Genomic DNA, 21,338 nt, shown 5'->3' with positions numbered 1-21,338 from the left:
GATTTTGTCAAGCTAAGATTGCATATTGTTAAAAGAGTGGTTAGTATAACTTTCTATTACATTTTCTATTTAAATATAGTGTCTGTGTTTATATTAATACTTCTTAGCTTTTATAGTAGTTTTCTATGAGATTTTATTTTACCTTTAGAATTCCTGCAGGTGGTCTGTTTTATTCTTCCTGTTGTACAGGTGAGAAAACTGGTGCTAAGCGGTAGTGACACATTTAAGAACATTGTTTTCACCAGTCACAAAAGATTAGAATCCTAACATTGTAACCTACTAAGTGTGTATTGTCAGTAATTGTCAGATGCCCACTAATCTAGTTTACCTTTTGGAGGCCTTGGTCTCTTCATCTTTCCGATGGGAATAATAACACCTAGGTCATTGTGGTTATTGTGAAGATGAATGAGCTTATATAAGCATTATACATGTGAAATACTTGTTACACTTCCTGGCTAGAAGTAGGCATAAATAAAAATTAATCTTTTATCTCTAATGCTACATAGCAAATGTTCATATTAGATGTAGAAAAGCAGGGGTGAGAGGCATGCCTCGGTGCCTGTGGATATTGTTTGACTCTCTGTCCCTGCCCCCTCTTCTGTTTTCCAACCCCTCCACATACTTGCACTTGAGTTAAGTAATTCACACCCAGGGTTAGTCTTTATCTGAGACCTTAATTTGGTTGGCATAGGTCCACCTGGGGTTAGTGTACTTTGATTGTAAATCTTGCACCAAACTAAAACTCACTGTCAAGCATCAGCAGTTCAAACCTTAAAAGTGAAAAATTGAAGTGTGACTAAGCTGCCCTGTGGTCTTCGCTCCCACTTTACTCCATGCTGATCTTTTATACCACACTTCAGGTTTGGCATAGAATTTCTCTCAAGAGGAAAAAAATAAAGAAAAAATATACATGTCATCCCTCCCCACAAACAGTTATTTTTATTCCATGGCCAGCAATTAGGTAACACAGTAACAAAGGAGACTGTTGCTTTTATCAGATTGGTAAAAATTCTCTTCTACTAAAATCAGTCCTTCTCAAGGTTTGATTCCCTTTGAAGCTAAAGTCAGTAACTAGTTTTTTTTATAAATGATCTTGACACCTATAAGCTGTATTCACAATTTTACATCGAATGTTAGGGATGTGTTAAAGGTTTAGAGGAAGACTATTTATTTTCATATGCACTTCTTATGTTCTTAAGAAAGAGAATGCAAATCATTTTGTACTTAGAGACAGATGCTCTGAGAGATTAAAAAAATTAAAACACTGCATAAAGATGTGACATTTTAAAAAGTTTTTTCTCTTCCTCTTGTTTCTATGTAGAACTAGTAAAATACCATTTAAAGTGTGTTTAGAATAATGACAATTTAGATAGTAATGGTTGACGTGAATTATAAAACTTGTTTTACAAACCTTGACATAATGAAACAAATAATTTTTCAAGTTCAAGTCTTTTGTGACACCTGAGTCTCTTATTCACATAAGAAGACCAAGGCTCATCCAAATAATCGAAGCATATTGCAAAGGTGTTAGAGAATTGTTGAGAAGTACAGGAACCTAACTCTTCAAAGTCCATTTATGGGACTTGAAATATAACCCTTCTGTAAAATAAGAAGTAGGATTTTTAGCTCAACAACTTCTGAGTCTATATTATTCTTTATGTGCAAACTTGAAACAATTTACATTTAATATTTTTTCTAAACTATCATCAGAACTCACATAACAGAATAACTAGTGCCAGTCAAAGAAATTTCATGATTTTTTTGAATCTCTAATATGATTTTTACTTTGAAAGAAAAAAAAATACTTTTCATTTTACAATTAATGAGGCAGGCTAAAGGTGGGTTGTATGTGTGTCTTTTCAGTTAACATACTCATGGGACTTAATGTATCATTCACCACTCTTTTTTATGTCATCTTTTAGGTCTCAAGTAAAGCTGGCTTATATGATACATTTTAGATATAAAGAAAAAAAAAGAAAGATCACGGAAACTGCCAACTGATTAGCCAGAATTATTTTTGAACAGTAGAAGCCCACAATACATCCTATCAAATGGAAAGTTCTATTCCAATTAAATTTCTAATTAATGTGCGCCCTGTTGTCTTGTAGATACTGCCCCTGCCTGCACTGATAATTATGGACCCCAAGGAAAGAAGATTTCCCTAAGTCCCTCTGTGCGCCTTAAGGCAGAGAAGCTAGAAATGGTAAATACTTTAAATTTTCATTTTTCTTCCATAAAACAACAGCAAGGAAGTATTCTTTGATAGGGTAAAGTTATTACAGCCATTAGTTTCTTGCAGAGTTATGTATTTGCATTTAAATGAATGCCTGTTTGGATTTAAATTATTCAATTCATGTTTGATTTGGATAATTCATGGTGGCTCAGTAGTACAAAATAAAAACAAATTCTTTTGTAACTAAATTGACATTCAAATTAGTAAGTTTTCTCCTGTGTAGGAATAAGACAAATGTAATGTTTTACAATCTAGAATCAAAGGAAACATGGAATAAATTATGACAAACTATACTTCATATCTAACAGCAGTAAGTACAGTGAAGTAATCCTTTGTTGTTCAACTTTTTAAAAAAGTAAAGGGAAACTAAATTCAAATGAAGAAAGTAATTGTCAGATGCCCCCTAAATATAAAGAAGATGGTAGAATTTTACTCTCTTGTGGGAAAGTGAAAACATTGAGAGTTTCTATGAAAAAAACTTCAGAAGGTTGAAAAAAGAAAAATTAAAGTAGAAAAACATTTTGAAACTTCTCCTATCAGGTGACCTGGGAACTAACAGGAAAAATACTCTGTTTTTAAATTACTATAAAATGAATATAGTGCTGAAGTTCCATAGCTTCTATCCTATGAGTTTTGTAGATAATCATTTTTTTAGATTTTAGGAAGAATGTGGAAATAAATCTAGCTAGAATAAAATACACATTGCATTTTTTCTCATAGTCATACTCTGCATGGTCCTATAGCAATACCCTTTCATTGCCAACTTGAATCTTACCCCATGTTCAATTTCTGACTCAATCCAACTCCTTTGTCCAGACCTGCTCTTACAGTTCAGGTCAGTATCTGCAGCACTTGACATCACTTTGCAGAGCCCCCTACCCTCGCAGGTATCTTGTTTTATCAATGAACTAAAGCTTCTTCATGACCATACCTGCTGTACTCTGTTTAAATACCTGGTTTGTGTTCAATAAAACTTTCTGATTAATGAGATAATTCAGAGTTTTGAAATCCTGACCATCTTTTTCTAACTTACACTGTTTGTGGATAAAAATGTAAGTACTAGCTAATGGCAAAATTTACAGTCAGGGTTAACATTTTCAAAAAAATAAAATTTTGAGATTTAAAAACATACTATTCATATCTAACAATGAATAATTATTATTCTTTAGTGATAATGCTTTACTACATGTTTCTGAACATTTAGGTTTTAATACTAATCACTCCTCTGGATGAGGAAAAAATTATCTAGCTAATGACTTTACCTGGCAATTTTTGTTGTTTGCTCAACTTAAGTTTTCCTAGCAGTGATGTATCTTTTAAATCTGATTAATTTTCTTAGAAATAAGAAATCATCCAAATTTGTGTTGATTCTGAGAAATGTAACTCAGTTACTGAATCAGAATTCCAATTTTCAGTTCTCCTTTACCCAAGCACATTGATTATTTTTGTAGAAAAATAAAAATAACACTTAGAGCAAAGGAAATATATATCCTGTTTAAATTCAGCTACTTTGCTTATATTTAAAATATATTTAGTGACTTAATTAATAGAACATTGTTTTCAGAGTTTGAAGCTATATTTCACTTAGTAAAATATGTTTTTCTAAAAGATCCATATTAACTTTTATCCACCCAAATATTTCCTAATCTAGTTTTACTCTTTTGGATAACTCTGTATTGGTGTATCATTTCATTGTGAAATAGATCCTTCTATCTTAGTTGCTTGCTTTAGATTCAACTTTATCCTTTTAACCTATTTCCTACTCTATAATAGATAAGGTCAATATGCTCAAGTATTTAAAATGAAATAAAATTACCTTTTTCCTTATTTTCTACAAATATATTGCATATAGCATCTTGAAAATTTGGCATTATGGTAAGATTTCACAAAGAAAAATGTACATTGATTATGCGGTTATTAATTAGCCTACTCACATAAATTTTTAAGATAGGCAGAATGGTCAAGAATTGGATTAGGAAATTACCTATTAATATCCATGTATGTTTTGTATTGTTTTCCTGAAATCCTGTTTTTCTAGTCTATGTAGACAATTTTATATCAAGATATACTGAAAAGTGACTTCCATCACACTAGTTATTAATTCATTTTCTGAATAAAGAATTGCTTCTTTTCCATAAATACCATGTGGTTGTTGTATTATACTTTTCATGAATACTCTGAGAATGATTTTATATACAGGTATTTTAAAATAATGTTACCATAGTTATTTGTTGTGATATATTTTTTCAAAGCATTTCAATGAGTATTGTGTGTTATATTTGAGTCGAGTATTAAAATTTTAAGTAGGTATGGTAAACATAGCAAATAGGAATATAATTTATTAGTTGGTTAGAAGATAAAAAATTATTTCACCTCTATACTCTTTATACTTTTGTACCTGAGAAAGGTGCTTTGGGAATATAGATAACATTTCACTGATATTTACTTTTCCTCTTGCCATTTCTGTAACATTTGAAGAAAGATGTAGTGAATAATGGCATATCCAATATCTGATTATAGTTAATGAGTTGTTCTCTGTATTAGGTTGGGAAGTATGTGGCTGATATCATAAAGAGTAACATTTTCTAAAATTCATCCAGATTAGGAGAAATTAAGGACATTTATTTGTCCAGTTAACAAATTTACATTTTTATTTAAGGTTAAAAGATAATATTAGTTATTCCAAAAACTACTAGAACCTACTTTGTGATGAATGATAAATAACTTTCAATTTAAATTGTGAACTTACTTCATTGACATGCTGTGTTTATCTTGAGTAAATTTTACTTTCAGCAAAATTTTCACGAAAGTTTAGTTCTAAATTAATTTGCACAGTAATTATATTTTGCAGTTTTATTATTACTTATGTGATAGGTATTTTATTTGTTAACATTTATAAAGTTGTTTTTAGTTCTTTATATGAAAATGTCACTCATGCAAGAATGATTATGCTGTATATGTACAATTTAAAAATCAATACAACAAATATAAATGTGCCCACGGCCCAGCTTAGAATGAGAACCTTTTGACCTACCTGTATATATTGACCAGATATCTCTCTCCCTAAGGATAACTCTATTGTACATTTTGAGTTTCTCATTCATGTGCTTTTTAAAAATTGCTTTACTAAAATATTATGAAGTCCTGCTTTAAAACCTATGTATATGTTACATATGTAGCTTTAGTATATACCAAATTTTATGTAATAAAAATAAAACACTTCGGGCTGTTAAATTCAATGTGTGACAGTTTTTATCTCTAAGAAGAAGTTCAAAAGGAGCCTTTTCAGTGTTTTGTTACATTCAAAATCTGTATTAAATATACTCAAACGCTAACTTGTAATGTACTATTTTAACAATTTGAAAAAGCATTCTAAAATGTACAAAATAAGAAGTTGTTACATAGTAATGATAATTTTTTTAAACACAAAATGCTATATATAGTGTAATTTAATTTTTGTAAAAAATATGTAACTTTACATATTTTAGTATAAATTCTGCATTCATAGAAAAGTATACACCAAACTGTTAATTGTGTTTTTTTCCTCTGGATCAGTGTTTCTCAAGAATAATGGGGGTGTTTTCTTGGCCTTAGGGGATATTTGGCAATATCTGGAGACCTGTTTAGTTGTCACACTTGGAAGAATGCCAACACATTAGAAATTAAATAACAAAAGATACTCCTTAAAACTCATGAAAATTTAAAAATTGCTTAATAATTTATAAATCAAAACATTGCTAATAAACATGTTAAAAGTTTAATCTTAGGGGAATTCAAGACAGTGTACTGTTAACAGACAATGTATTGTTTCATACCCAGCATAATGACAAAAAAGAAAGTGTGAAAGCAAAATGCTGTTGAAAATGTAGAAATAGGAGAGATTATTATATACTAGTGGTGTGCATGAATTGGTACCATCAATTTGGAGAAAAATTTTGCAATATATTAAAGTTGACAATAGACATACCCAATTATTCAGAATTTCCTCTTCCAAGGATGGAGAATAGAGAAATTTTCACACATCTCTACAAGGAAACATGTACAATGTTTTGTAATAAATTACAGATGGAGTAATTATAAAAGTGCATTGATGAGGAAATATATAATAAATCATAATATATTTATGCAGTGGGATACTAAAGTTAAAATAAGTAAACTAATTTTTTGTATAACAATATTGAACAATTATGAAATATTTGATATGAAAATAAACGTACTTTGTAATATTTTCCTTTTTGTTTTGCTATTCATGTAAATTTTTAATATACTGGAGTACTTATTAGAATATGCATGCTTATGTAGTAATAGCATCAAATCATACATAGGAAGGATATACCAATCTTAGGATCGTGGTTGTTGAGGCAAAATGGGGAAAACTTTCAACCAAGTCTATGTTTATTTCTTACATATGGGTATAATTTTCAAGTAAATATCAATGAGTACTTAGTGAGTTCATGGGTGTTCTTTGTTTTACTTCCCCACCCCCTTGTAGTTAAACATTTTTAGGACAAAAGGGAAAAAAGGACATGCAAAAATTAGTAGTCATTATTTTTGTGTTATGTAAGGCAATTATTTTTGACAGACTAGGCATACAATGCTACACTAAACTACAGAACACTTCGCAAGAATCCTTCCTGATATTCTCCCTTCCAAATCCTGTCTCCTCTCACTGTGCCCAGCCAGATAGACATTATCCACTTTGTTTTTGCCATGGTATATATATATATATATATATCCTGCTGCAAATTACTTACTACATTTATTAGCATTTTTTTAAAGATTTATTTATATATGCATACAAGAACTGGAGTGCAGGCCAGAGGTGCTGGGTGAGAGAATTCATCAGAGACAGAGTGGGGAGCAGAACAGGCGGATCCATTGAAATGCACTACTGAGGGGAGTAGTAGGTAAGAAAGGAGAGGTCTGCTGCACCGTGTGGGTTAGGGCCCTGGCCGGGATCGAACTCAACTAATTCAACTCATGCTGCAGTCACTGAGGAAAGCTTCATTGTGCTGAGACTTAACCCCTTGCGCCAGCAGGGAGGCCCATTTATTACATTTTATTCTCTTCGTAGAGGTTGTAGCTCTTTAAGGTTAGTGGCTATATATATCTTGTTCATATATCTCTTTGCTTAGTTTAATGTCTGGCAAGGCAATTAGTAAGCACTAAATAAATATCTGGTGAATGAAATGATGAATGACTAAACAGATTCTAGAGGAAGAAGAAATTTATAAGGGATAATTGTCAATACTAAACGTTGCCGATATTTTAGTTTTGATCTCCTTGTCACTATATATGTTCTTGTTAGAATTCAATAAGTAATATGGCATCTGGTCAAGCCCTGTGTATTAGCTATGATTAGGTATTGCTATAAATAACTGGAGAACCTAAAATAACATTGGTTTCCTTTAGAAAACTTTTTTAATCTTACACACAAAAGAAACCTGAAAGAAGGTAATGAGGACTGGCATGGAGGTTCCCAGAATGTCAGGGACCCATACTCCAACTCTCTTTCTGCTCCTGGGGGTACTTCATAAACTAAAGTTCCAACAATCTTTTCTTTCCTTCTTTCTTCCTTTCTTCTCTCCCTTCTTTTCTCCCCTTCCTCTTATTCCCTCCTTTCTGCTTCCCTCCTTACTTCTTTCTTCCTTTTATTTTGGTCTTTTTCTTTCTTTTAATTAACCCTAAAGAAGAAAGGCAAGGGGGAAAGAAGTGCCTGCCACACCTTTGAAAGACTTTCCAGAAGTTCCCTGTAGCACTTTGCCTTTTATCTCCTTGGCCAGTATTGAATCACATGGCTTCATCAACCTGCAGAATGGGTTGGGAAATACCTTTTGTCTGGATGGCAATGATTCTTGCTAAAAACTATGGTTCTGTGACTAAAACCCAAGCAGGGGATGTATATTATGTTAGTCTTTGAATTTTTAATCAGTGGCTACTAAAAATGGTAGAGAAAAGTGGGTTCTAGAGAAAGCTTTTTGATTTACTATTTGGGTAAGCCTACCTCAAATTTAACTAAAAATTAGAATCTGTTATATTAACCCAGTACCTATCAACATTTGTTTTGTTCTCAGGTATAAAACATTTCTTAACCAAATACCCATATTTTAGAGTGCTGCTTATAGAAATTAAAGTTAAATCTGATTTAATAGGATTTCCTTGCTGTTATACTTTTGCCATATCACATATTTTAAACCAAGAGGTAGGTGGAGGTGTGGTTCTATGATTGTGGTTATAAATTTGGCATTATTGAATGGCCTTGCCTTGAAGAAAAAAAAAAAAGATGTGGTGGAGGTGGGATAAGGAAGCTAATATGTTTTGGAAAATTAATCTACAAATAATCAGCTAACTTTCTTGGGGCTTCTAATTCTGGTCACTGTTGCTGATATTGGTTCTTTTCACTGGGCTATAACATAAAGTTGTAATGAAAACTTTTATTCTTTGGGGATTTAAAAAATTGCTTTACATGAGTCCTTTTCCTTCTAGGCTCTAAATTATCTTGGTATTCAGCCCACAAAGGAACAACACCAAGCTCTGAGACAGCAAGTACAAGTGGACCCAAAGGGAACAGTGTCTTTTGGAGGTAATATTAGGTTCATCATGTTGTATCATTACAGAAATTTGGTAGGAGATTTATTGTGACCTGTTTTCATTAAGAGTACCTCTTCTTTAGGAAGAAGGAGAGAAAAATGAAACCACATCTATTTCAAGTTCCTCAGTCAATTCCCTAAAAGCTCAGCTAGAAATACTGGCCTGGCTGGGTCAGCAGAAAGATTCTTAGACTCTTTCAGCTCTAAAATATCATTCTATTATATTCTTTTTTATTTTTTATGTAATAGTGTTTTAATAATAATAAATAATATAAAATATAGATGTCCTAATTCTGCTACTGCGAGATTCTAATTTTTTATAGTTAGTATTCTAATTTTTTACAGTTATTAAAGATCACATAATGTTACAAACTTAGTCAATGCATTATGTGTGTGTGTATATATATTGATAAATTGTTTTCCAGAGACATTTTAAACATGTTTGTTCTGTGTCTTGTAATGTGTAAATATAATAGCTTTTTTGTATCTTTGACAGTGTTAAGTATTTTTCCTTATATTGTAAATACAACATTATGTCATTTTAAAATATCTTTATTGCTAAAAAACTAAAATCACTTTTTGGTTTTGAAGTGATGGAAAATATAAATTTGCTCCCCTCTTCTTTTGGAAATCTTCCCAAAATAATGAGAATCAGAAACACAAATGCATGTGTAACTAAAACCACAACATATAAGGACAGAAAGTACAGGGGAAAGTAATTGACTTAGTGTGTCGAGGCAGGTATACAGCCCAGATGCTAAAGGTAGTTCACTTGCCCTATCTGCAGTCTGTAAAATAGAGAGGACTAGAGGCCCTACCTCCCAAAATTGTGAGGTGAAAGTACTTGCACAGGCTGTTACATGAGTATTAACTGCTGGTAGTATTATAATTATTGTTGTTATTATTGTTATTATTATTATTAAACATTGGGTTCTTCCTGCTAGAAAAGGTGTATCATAATATTGTCACGTTTTAGGAAAAATTTTACTCATAATGAGTTAGAGGAATAGATCTGATTGTGATATGTATTTGCTTTATTATCATCTTAACTGATTTATTAACTGGTAAAATTTACTGAAGTAAGTTAAAGCAATTTTCTCTACTTCTTATTTGAACTTATATTTATCACACCATTTTAAGGTAACTTATTTAAGCATGTTAAATTTGAAGCATCAATTATATAATATCAACTTCATATAGAAAAAGTAATATTTAAATGAGATTAAGCTGTCTTCTGACTGGTATGTGTTCCATTTAGATTTTGTCCAGGTTGCCAGGAACTTGTTTTGCTTACAGTTGGATGAAGTAAATGTTGGCGCACATGAAATTTCCAACCTTTTAGATTCGCAGGTAGAGTACACGTTATAGACATGTGTTGATAACATTTGTATCGTAAATCTTGAATGTTGTATGATATGTAAGTTTTTCGTTATTTTTTAGAAATTATGCAAGTAATGCATGTTCTTTAAATAAATATGTAAAATAAGTTAATCTAAAATCAATTATAAAATTTCATCTTGATCTTCTATCTCCTCCTTTCTCACTGTCCCCTCATGTTACTCCCAACCCCTCATGCTGTACACCCCATAACAGTACTTCTATACTAATTGTAAAACCCACTGAAATTTTACAGCCTAAACTATCCTCATGTAATCAGCATCCAGGTCAGGAGATGTCATTAAAGAATTACTAGAACATTGCTGCTTTCCTACCCTTGTTTCTTTCCAGTCATTAATGCTCTCTCTTCCCCCAATCAAGTTAACTACTCATTTGCCTTCTAACACAGAATTGTTTTACCTGTTTGTGTGCTTTATATAAAATGGATTTGTGAAGTCTTGTTAATTTTGTAATCACTTCTTCTACAGAATGTTAATATTTATATTGACGTATCTTTCAGTCTTTGTCATTATCATTTAAAAATATTGTATTAAGGAAAGCTTCCCTCTATTGCATATAATTTGTGTATTTAATTCACTCTAAACTTATTCCTGTCTACCCAAATGGATAACCACTTGCCCTTGTTTTATTATCATTTATTTAATGACCATCTTCTCCATTTTTGCCACTAACTTGAAATACCAACATTGTTGTATACTAACTTCTGCCTAGTTATACAGGTCTCTCTGCCAGTACAATGCTATTTTAATTATTCTGGCTTTATAGTTAATAGATTCTTTGTTATCTGGTAGGTTAAATCCTTGGATTTATTTTCACTTTTTATAATCATTTTCCATAGTAATAAAAATTCAGTTGGGACTTTTTTTCATTGGAATTGCATTGAACTTAGAGGATGAATTGGGAAACAATTAACATGATTTTTTTCCTCCACTCATTCTGGGTTTTGCTAATGTTTTAGGGAGAGAAAATTGTATCTTGAATATTTTTTGTTGAATCTGAATAATTATAGTTTGTGATGCTATTGGTAATGACATTTTTTTTTCAGTGTTAAGTTTTCTTTTTTTTTTTTTTTAAAGATTTATTTATTTATTTATACAAGTACTGGGTACAGTCAGAAGCACGGGAGGGTGAGAAAATTCACCAGAGCCAGAGCAGGGAGCAGAACAGGCAGACTGACGAAGTACACTGCTGAGGGGAGCAGTGGGCATGGCAGGAGAGGTCTGCATGCCATGTGGGACCCTCGCTGGTGGCCGGGGATTGAACTGGTGCTGTAGAGGCTGCGGGCAGCTTTGCAGCCCAGCGCACAACTGCTGTGCCACCGGGGAGACCCACTGTGTTAAGTTTTCTGATGATTAGAAAGATACTAACTTTTGAATGGTTCTTTTATGTGAAACCATCTTGCTGAATTTTCTTCTTCCAGTTGTTTTGCAATTTCCCTTGGATAAACATTTAAAATTAATTATATATTTTCTCTCATGAATTTTAACCTTTTCTTAGTATTTTTGAAGAGGAGCAGCAAAAGTGAGCAAGAGAGAAATTTCCATGATATTTGAATCACTTTACATTTAATTTTCTTATAGCTAGTATTATCTTACTGAAAAATAAAGTTTTATACCATTTTTATTTTCTGGGAGAGTTTAAATAACAGAAACTTCGTTCCTCCAAATTTTGTTTCAGAAGAGAAATTTTTACTTTTAAAGTCTTCTAAGATTGTTCAAATTCTTGTCCTTTTCTTGAATCATTTTATTAATGTTTGTCTTCCTTTCATTAAGATATCAAATTTATTAAAAATTAATATGGAGCATTTTATTCCCCCAGTATTTAATTTTTATTTTTGGTGAAATTGATTTTTATTTCATAGATGGCAATATCTCATATAATTTTGTTCAATGTAATGAACAGTCTCTTGTACTACTAAGCATGTTGTCCAATCACCCAAAGACTTAGTTGTTTAGAAACTCTCAGGAGATCACCCATTTTCCTAGAATCGAGGCACAGATTTATTAGAACTAATTCTGTAGCATTTAGGGTAGAAAAACTGAAACTGTAAGACTATGTTTTTTTCCTACTGTTCATTCAGATGCTGTTTTTGTTTTTTTTAAGATTTATTTATTTATTTATACAAGAACTGGGGTACATGTCAGAAGTGCAGGAGGGTAAGAGGATTCACTAGAGACAGAGCAGGGAGCAGAACAGGCAGACTGACGGAAAACACTGTTGAGGGGCGCAGCGGGCAAGACAGGAGAGGTTTACCTTGCTATGTGGGTTTCTCCCTGGCCTGCCGGAATCAAACCCATGCTACAGATGCTGCAGACAGCTTCACAGTGTTGCGCTCAATCTGCTGCGCCAACCGGGAGGCCCTGGATACTATGTTTTTATCTACCTAATTTTGACAACTAAACATTGTTTTCTTACTGCCAAACAATTCCTATCATACCCTCTTTTGATGAGGAAAGACAATGGTGGTTAGGTGGTTTACAACATAAGTGAAGTGGGTGATTGAGAGTGCTTTGTATGAACGTGCAAAACTTTTCTTCCTAGCTGCAAAGAAATAGCCTGCTTCAAAATAGTAATTTAGTTCCTCCTTACCAATACGATTTTAGGGCATAAGAATGTATTCAGTCTGTGATACTTTGATAGTAAGACCAGAGTGCTAATGGCAATTGTGCAAGGTCCTCTGTATGCCAGTAATTTCCTTCCTGTTTGTGACTTCAGATCAAAATGTTGTGCAGTAAGCATTAGATCAGTTTATAAGGTTTCCTTTATTGTATTGTGCTTGTCAACACACAGAAGATATCCTTGTAAAGTGTTGGCTATCTTTTTTGTTCACTTGAATCCACAGTTAGAATACATTTTATTTCACACACATATATATATTAAAAATTGGTCTTATAATTTACTAACAGGTCATATACCACAGTTTGAAAGACACTATAAAAATCACTGCTTGTCTAGCAGCTCATCAAAAACAAGTAAAACTCTATTTTGTGGTGTAATTCTTAATTTGTTTTAGTTAAAAGCCAGAATTGCTTCTTTTGAAGTATATCAACTGATCTGTTGTTGAGAAAGCTGACACTCTACTAGGGTGGGGGAGTTCCACTGTGGTTATCCCTTGAACTTTCTCATTGTTACAAACAACAGGGTCAGAATTTATAATCCATTTGTTAGGAATGGTTGTCTTTTACTTTTGTGTTTCCTCTTTTTGACTGTTAGAGATGGCTTCTTTTTTCCTTAATCTATTTTAAAAATAATTTTATTGAGGTGTAATGGACACAGTAAAATAGAAAAATCCAATTGTACAACTTTCAGGTGTGATCTCACTCAAAAGCTTCTTTCCTGCCAACTTCCCAGCCAGCCATCCTGTCCCCCTTCACACTGTTCTTATTTCTATCGGCATAGATTACTTTTGCCTGTTCTTGAACATTATAATAATTAGAATCGTAAAACATGAGCATGTACTCCTTTGTAACTAGCTTCTTTTGCTCATCCTTTAATCTAATTTCATGGGGAATTGCTGAATCAGTATATATCAGTGCTATTTTGGTTTAGATGACAAACATCATTTGGTTTTGGAGAAAAATGGCACACCAAAATATATAAATTTTAGAACCAAAGATACATAATTATCTCACTATTTATAACCAAAAATATATAATTAACTCACTATAACTCTAATCACTGCTACAGCTGCTGCACAGGTTATACCTTGGTACCAGGTTACACACAGAAAAGGCAAGGTTGGTGCCTGCACTTAGAATATGATAAACATCAGCTCATCAGATGAAGAGTTTACCATAGTGATCAAGTATCATGAATGGATTATCTTAAGATCACTGACTAAATGTTGTAAATCCCCTAGTACAGGCTGTCCACATTTGGGTTCTTGTTAAATCAATTACCCCCCAGCATTTTAACAACTTAAACACAATTGAATGGCTATATCAAAAGTAAATTGTGGTAAGAGTGCCCGTTTATTAGCTATGAAACCTTAGGCAAATTGCTAATATTTTGAGCTCATTTTCTCATCTGTAAAAGATTATAATAACAATATAATATTGCATATATCCATACATATATATTTCTTAGCACTGTAAATGCACAAGTTACTAATAAATGATTGATATTATTAATAATTTGTATTGTTTTCCTACTCTGAATCACTTTTCCTAACTGAAGTACTCTTTTAAGCCCAGATTTACAGCTATCACATTCTCCACTTAATCCTTTAAATTACATTGCCTTATTAAAAAATTCTGTTATAACTTTTAAATATTAATAGAAGATGACTATAATTAGAACTTGGATTTTTACCTCTGATAAGTTTGTCATTGTTTTTTTACCTTGTAATTAAAAGAAATCATGTAGAAGTAGAAAAAAGTTGTCATTTTTGCTATTCTGTAGTTGTTCACAAGCACATGAATTGCTAAAATTATTTTCAATTACAGTTCTATGCAGGAATCTTTTTAAGCCACTTGACTGTTATATTACATTGTTTAGGTAAAAGAAGACACATAATTGATTAATAGAATTTATTGGGTTCATGTAAACTATCTTGGTTGATAATGTCCAGTATTTTATTAACCTTAGAAACCATGTATTTGAAGTGGATGTCTTTATGGAATAGACTATGTTCATAACTCTAAGGAAGTCTTTCTCTTAAATTGAGGCAATATAGGTTTACATTTTTGTATCTTAGGAGTATAGGATCCTCCCCTTAAGGTGTTAATACCATAGTGCACCCACCACCAAAGTACCCACCATAGGCTATTGTGTTCCCCATAAAGTCTTTTTTGACATTATAAACAGTATTGGTATTTAGACTTTTTAGGAAAATTACATTGTTCAAATAAGAATCATAAAGATGACAACAGAGAATATATACTTCATAAAAATCTAAATTCTGTTTTAAGAAACAGTAGCATAAAGTTAAGCTTAAGTGAAATCATCTGATTCCAAAATATTTATTAATAGAATGCATAAGCCTAAGACTCATCAAAAAGAATTTTTATGTTCCTTCTTATAATTAGTATCTAATGCATAACTTTTGTATTTTAATGTTGACAGCTCCTTCACTGTGATTCTTTAGAAGCAGATGAAATAGAAAGACTCAAGCGTGAAAGAAATGATGCACTGGAAGAAGTGAATAGACTTAAGGTAACTTCCAATTTAATTCACTTACGTTTTCTTTAGAAAAAAGGAACAGGGCCTCCCCGGTGGCACAGTGGTTGAGTGCTGGGCTGCAAAGCTGCCCAGCCTCTGCAGCACCTGTTTGATGCCCGGCCACCAGTGAGGGTCCCACATGGTGCGACAGACCTCTTCTGCCATGCCCGCTGCTCCCCTCAGCAGTGTACTTCGTCAGTCTGCCTGTTCTGCTCCCCGCTCTGGCTCTAGTGAATTCGCTCACCCTCCCGCGCTTCTGACTATACCCAGTGCTTGTATAAATAAATAAATAAATAAATCTTTCAAGGAAAAATTAAAAAAAGAAAAAGGAGACAAAAGAAAATGATCTTGTGTTGAGTTCTGAAGTAGTAGAGCTTAGTTTTATTTTTAACTAAATAATATGCTATCAAGCAATTTAATATTGATAGCAATTGTTATTGGTTATTAATATAAGAATTGTTTGAAATTTACTTCTTTTTAAAATTTTTTTTAAAAATTATTTTTATTTATTTTTGCATACAAGAACTGGGGTCTAGGCAAGAGGTGCAGGGGATGAGAGGATTCACCAGAGACAGAGTGGGGAGCAGAAGAGGCAAATCTACTGAAATACACTGCTGAGGGGAGCAGCAGGCGAGACAGGAGAGGTCTGCTAAGCTTCGTTGGTTAGCTCGCTGGCCAGGGATCGAGCTCATGCTGCAATGGCTGACTATATCTTTATAGCTCTGAGACTTACCCCTATGCCATGAGGGAGGCCCTGAAATTTATTTCTTTAGTTCACATTCAGAAAGTTAATTTTTTAGTCCACACACTTATTGTTTATGTTTGCATTATTCAGGTAAGATTTATTGCAGGTAGTAGGTTTTGTACATATCTTCTGATCTCTGGCTACTTGTCACCTTTTTTTCTTCTTTTCACATTTGTGGCAAGGATGGGAAGCCAAGAAAGATTGGGTGGGGAGCCAACAAAGAAAACTATGACAATTTTGGATCTTCAGCTGTTCATTGGGAAATACATTTCTCCCACATTCATGTTTATGCTTCAGGGACATCTTGTTTTGCTAACATAATTTAGAATTAAGGCAGTGTGACTTAAGGGAAGAAAAAGCACACAATCTATCCCAAATGTACCTTAAGATTTTGATTTTCTTTATATATTTTCTTTTTTTTAGTAAAATATCAAATTTAAATGATATCCTTATTTTTACAGAAATCCTTTATATTTTCTAAATCTTCAAGAAGAACAACTTACCTGCTTGATTTATCATTAATTCACCATGGGAAGATATTTCTAAATTATTTTTAATCATTTACTTAAATGAAATTCTATTGTTTATTTTTTATTAAAGCAATATCTTTGTAATAAAGAATGAAATTTCCTTACCACCTTAGTTTTTAAATCTAAACTCTTGAGGAAGCTATTAAATATATCTTGTTTATTCTCTCAGTTTCTTTTGTACCCAGTCATATTTTCCTAAATATATATATATAAATAAGTATGTATTTTAACTTTTACATAAATTCCTTCATATGTTGCCCATTTTTTTACAGCTTGCCTCTTTTTTTCTAGTTAGTATTATGGATGAAGCTACTTTTCAGGTTAATATATATAGACTTGTCAAATCCTAGGTTATTTGGCCAGTTCCCTATTGATGGATATTTAGGCTATTGCCATTTCTCATTATTAAAAATAGTTCCACCATAAATAGCTTTGTAGTTATATCTTTGATCAATTGTACAATTGTAATAGTTCAAATTGAATAAATTTCCATTTGTATTATACACACAAAGAAAAATAATAGAGGTTGTTAAATAAAATTCATAGACTATGTAGATAGTTTCTCATCTCTTCCTGTTATATTCTGTGATATCTCTATTCTTCCTGTCAAACATGAGGGACAAATAAAAACTTGATGCCAATGACTAATTTTTATTTTGCAAGAATGATTTTTAAAAGTGCACTAGGCTTTGTTTAACCTGAAGCCTTTCTGCAGAATTTACAATGCTATTGTTTGCAAAGCAGAAATAAAATAGATGTATTTTCCACTCACAGATGTAAAAATCTAGGACACAAAGAGTGAAGGTGATTTGCTGAGCATGAAAGCAGGGGAGCCAGTGCACTTCACTCCTGGTCTATGGAAGATTCATTAGATTGCTATATTATATTCATCTTCATCACCCTCATTTCATTTCTCAGACAGAATGATCTGAAATATACCAGAAAGCAGATTGCTTCTTATAACATTGCAATGTTGCCCTGAATATATACTGTTCTACTTAATCTTTGAGCAATTCCTAGGCTTGTCTATAGTATAATGGTTATTAAATTACTCTTAGTATTTCTAATTTGAGCAATAAATGTGGATTTATTTATGAAATACTTAAAAAATTGAACATTTTAAAGCATATCTTTATCTTAATTTTAATATATGATTTGTGATAATATTTGATTTGTGTGAAAATATTTGATTTGTGTGAAAATTATTAATATTTGATTTGTGTGAAAATTATTTTTCTACCTTAATAATTAATTCATATTTTGGTTATACCAGCCATATCTTCATTTTTATAGATAATCTTCTAAGAGTCAGCTAAGTTAGGAAGATAATAGTCAACCCAATAGTATGTTTCATGTTTAGTACAGTAAGAGACCTTTATTTCTCACTTGGAAGTATATACTTTCATAAAATATAAAGCAAGGATGCTTTATAATATCCCAAAACTTACCATGTAAATGATGCTTTTCAATTTCTAAGTTCTTTGGTGATGATAAGTATTACCAAAAATACAGTTAGTATTTATACATGTTGTTCCTGGTTCACTTTTGGTCATCAGATTTTGAGATTTTACAAAATGGCTAACTTGTGAAACAGAAATAGGAAATATATTTCTATCACACTTATATAGGAAATAACTAATTACTTCTAAATGGCATGTAGAAAGCCAGAAAAGTAACTGGGACTACATTTTCAGATTGCAGCACTTGGATGTTTGGGGAATTTGAAATAAAGCACTAAAAAGTTATCCATTGATAACCTCATAGCAATTTACTAACTCAGTGATTTTTAAATACAGGAAAAATTGTTTGAATCAGAAAGGCAAAGGAAACAATTAACAGAAGAACTCCAGATTGTGAAACAAGTAAGTGCATGTGTGGTATACATGTGTTCCGTGTGCATGTGTAAACAGATATGATATAAAGCAAGGATGCTTTATAATATCCCAGAGCTTACCAATGTATATAATAGTATAAGATGTCTGTATCTTAAAAGCAATCACACTTAGAGGCTGTATCTGTGTTGAAGTCCTGCTACTATTGCTCAGATACTAAAACTACTCTTCAAAATTGCTTTCAAAACCAGAGATCCATCCATGGACTGAAATGAAATGATCAGTTTCATTACTGTTCTATTTCTTTTCTTCACCTTCCCTTGTCCTTTTCTCTTTTCCTTCTCTTACTCATAACACATTTTACTGAAGGAAAACACAAACCTGCAAAAACAAAAAACCCTCAGTGCAGAATACTTTTTCACTCTGCATCAGTGTTCAAAAATTTCAGGGAGCTTACAACAAAACAGATATGATTACATTATCATAAAATAGTTTTACAAATAGCAAATGAATAGAAAGTTAAGACAACATTGCTAGGTATCAATGGCAATCTACAGATTTTGACTCTCCCCATAAAATCCCCCAGAAAACATAAAATCAGCAAGTAAGAACAAATAAAGGCTTATAGGATCCATTCCTACAACATGAACAGAGAACACTACAACCTTCAGAGTACATGTTAAACAGACTACAAAAACCCCAGCGACGTCCGGCAGCTTGCCTGCCACTGAAACCTGGATACAGTAGAACAGAGGGGAAATGAGGCTTAAAAGACTAGGAATAAACAGAGTAATTAGATAAAGTAGAAATAAAATCACCCAGAAAGAGAAAATGCAACAGTTAATGCCAAAATACTGAGCACAGGTTAGGATTCAGTGGTTCTCAGCACTTGAAAGTGTGTATAGCACAAGAGGCAACCTTATAGAATCATTGCTTCTGGGGAAGAACCAAGTAGAGGACTGATATCCTTTGGAGACAGGCCCAGAAGGGGAAAAAAGGAAATAAGAGAGGAAAATTAAGGATCTTGCAGAAATGAAAGAGAAACAAGAAATACCAATTCTCTCCATTTACCCTGCGCCTTGACCATCAAAACCTGATCCATAATAGATGTTGCACAGAAGAGGGTGCTGTTGAATTAAGAACTTGTCTATGAAAGAGAAAGAAGTAGGGGGAAAGGAATCTGTTTCCAGCAATATAAAACAATGGTAAAAATCAGTCAGTATGAATTAAGGCCCTCCTCCTTATGAAAACTTCCCAAAACAATTCAACTACAAAGCTGAAGTAAACTGTAACATAACACTGTAAACTCAAATATTCACAAGCATTTTGGTACTAAGAAAAAAAAAATCTCACATCAGAAATTTTAAAACTTAGGATAGAAATTGACCAAAAAAAAAATCAGGAAGAAATAAAATGAGAGTTCATAAAGCTTAGGAAAGAAATAGAAGACAGCATTATATTGGAAATGAACAAGCTACCCAAGGAAGAAATTACTCAAAAGAAGAATCATTGAAGAAAACCAGAAAAATGAGAATAAAGTAAAGAAGTAAATGAGGTTCTTAAAGAATTAAATCCAAACATCTGAATAGCACTAACATTTTAAACTGTAATCCAAGAAAAACTTTCAGATACAATAAGAGACCTGAATTTATAATTGGGGAGTAGAGAAATTTGACTTAGCTAGGTCAACTCTAAGGCATTTCCAAGTGAAACTATTAGACTTCAAAGACAGAGAAAAGAATGTACAGAACTTCCAAATGAAAAGATCTAACAGCTTATAAGGAAGTAGAATTAGACCATCATTAGCCTTCCCACACAACATGCAAAGTACTGCAATAGTGGAGAGACATTTTCAAGAAATTAACAGAAAATGTAAATCAAGAATATTGTATAGAACCAAACTAACTCTCAAATATCAAGGCCATAGAAAAGTGACTTGGAATATGCCAGAATTTAGGGAATAGTGTATATAGGTAGTATTCCTGCAGAATCTAGTAGAGGATATGTTTCATGACTGGAATAATTTGGCAAGAGTCGGCGAGGCCCCAATACAGACCTTTTTAAATACCAAAACAAAAAATTTTAGAGCAAAGAGGGCACACACAATAAAGAGAATGTGCACAATAATTCCAAAAAAAGGGCCTCCCTGGTGGCACCAGGGGTTAAGATGCAACCTATGAAGCTGTCCACAGCCACTGACCGCAGCCATCCGCAGCTACTGCAGCACAAGTTCGATCCCTGCCCAGGGAGCTACCCACATGGCGCAGCAGACTTCTCCTGACTTGCCTGCAGCTCCCCTTAGCAGTGTACTTCAGTCAATCCGCCTGTTCTTTCCCCCACTCTGTCTATGGTGAATCCTCTCACCCTTCCACCTCTGACCTGTATCCCAGTTCTTGTATGCATAAATAAATAAATCTTTAAAAAAAATAATAATTCCAAAAAAAGACAATTTGACAGAATTGAGGCCAAACATAAGTCATCTTAATTAACATGAATGGTGTTAACGCATCTATTAACTCTTAGCAAAAGATAGCCTGACCAAAAGTTCAACAGACCAATTTCCATAGAAGAAGTAAAGTTACCTAGAAACTACCCTACAGAAAAGGACCAGGCCAGATGGTTTCACAGGGAAATTTAACCAAATCTTTGACAATCAAACCCAAAGCTACATAAAAGGCTTCAGAATATAAAAAAAAAATGAGAGAAAAATTCTAAACTCTTTTCTTGAAGCAAGTATAACATTTGATGCTTAAACCTGAGAAAAATAGCACAAAAAAAAAAAAGAAAATGTAAATAGACAAGCAAGCAGCTTGGGGCATATGAAATGGAGAAGAAAAAATAAGACTGTTT

The 21,338-nt window shown here is 32.6% G+C and overlaps 1 protein-coding gene across 1 annotated transcript in view; it reads left to right on the top strand.

The window, feature by feature from the left end:
• The window catches only part of STXBP4 (syntaxin binding protein 4), a gene marked incomplete at its 3' end in the record, with an annotated part of 127,879 nt that overhangs the window by 21,573 nt on the left and 84,968 nt on the right, over nucleotides 1-21,338 (top strand). The window contains exons 6-10 of the mRNA XM_084237048.1: nucleotides 2,109-2,203; nucleotides 8,720-8,816; nucleotides 10,082-10,173; nucleotides 15,286-15,375; nucleotides 18,453-18,518. Coding sequence (XP_084093174.1) covers nucleotides 2,109-2,203; nucleotides 8,720-8,816; nucleotides 10,082-10,173; nucleotides 15,286-15,375; nucleotides 18,453-18,518 — 440 coding nt within the window. The remainder of the gene's footprint in view (nucleotides 1-2,108; nucleotides 2,204-8,719; nucleotides 8,817-10,081; nucleotides 10,174-15,285; nucleotides 15,376-18,452; nucleotides 18,519-21,338) is intronic.

This window comes from Talpa europaea, assembly GCF_964194135.1.
Source record: "Talpa europaea genome assembly, chromosome: 7".
Taxonomy (NCBI): Eukaryota; Metazoa; Chordata; class Mammalia; order Eulipotyphla; family Talpidae; genus Talpa; species Talpa europaea.
Note: the sequence above shows the minus strand (reverse complement) of the source record. Positions and strands in the feature narration are given on the sequence as shown.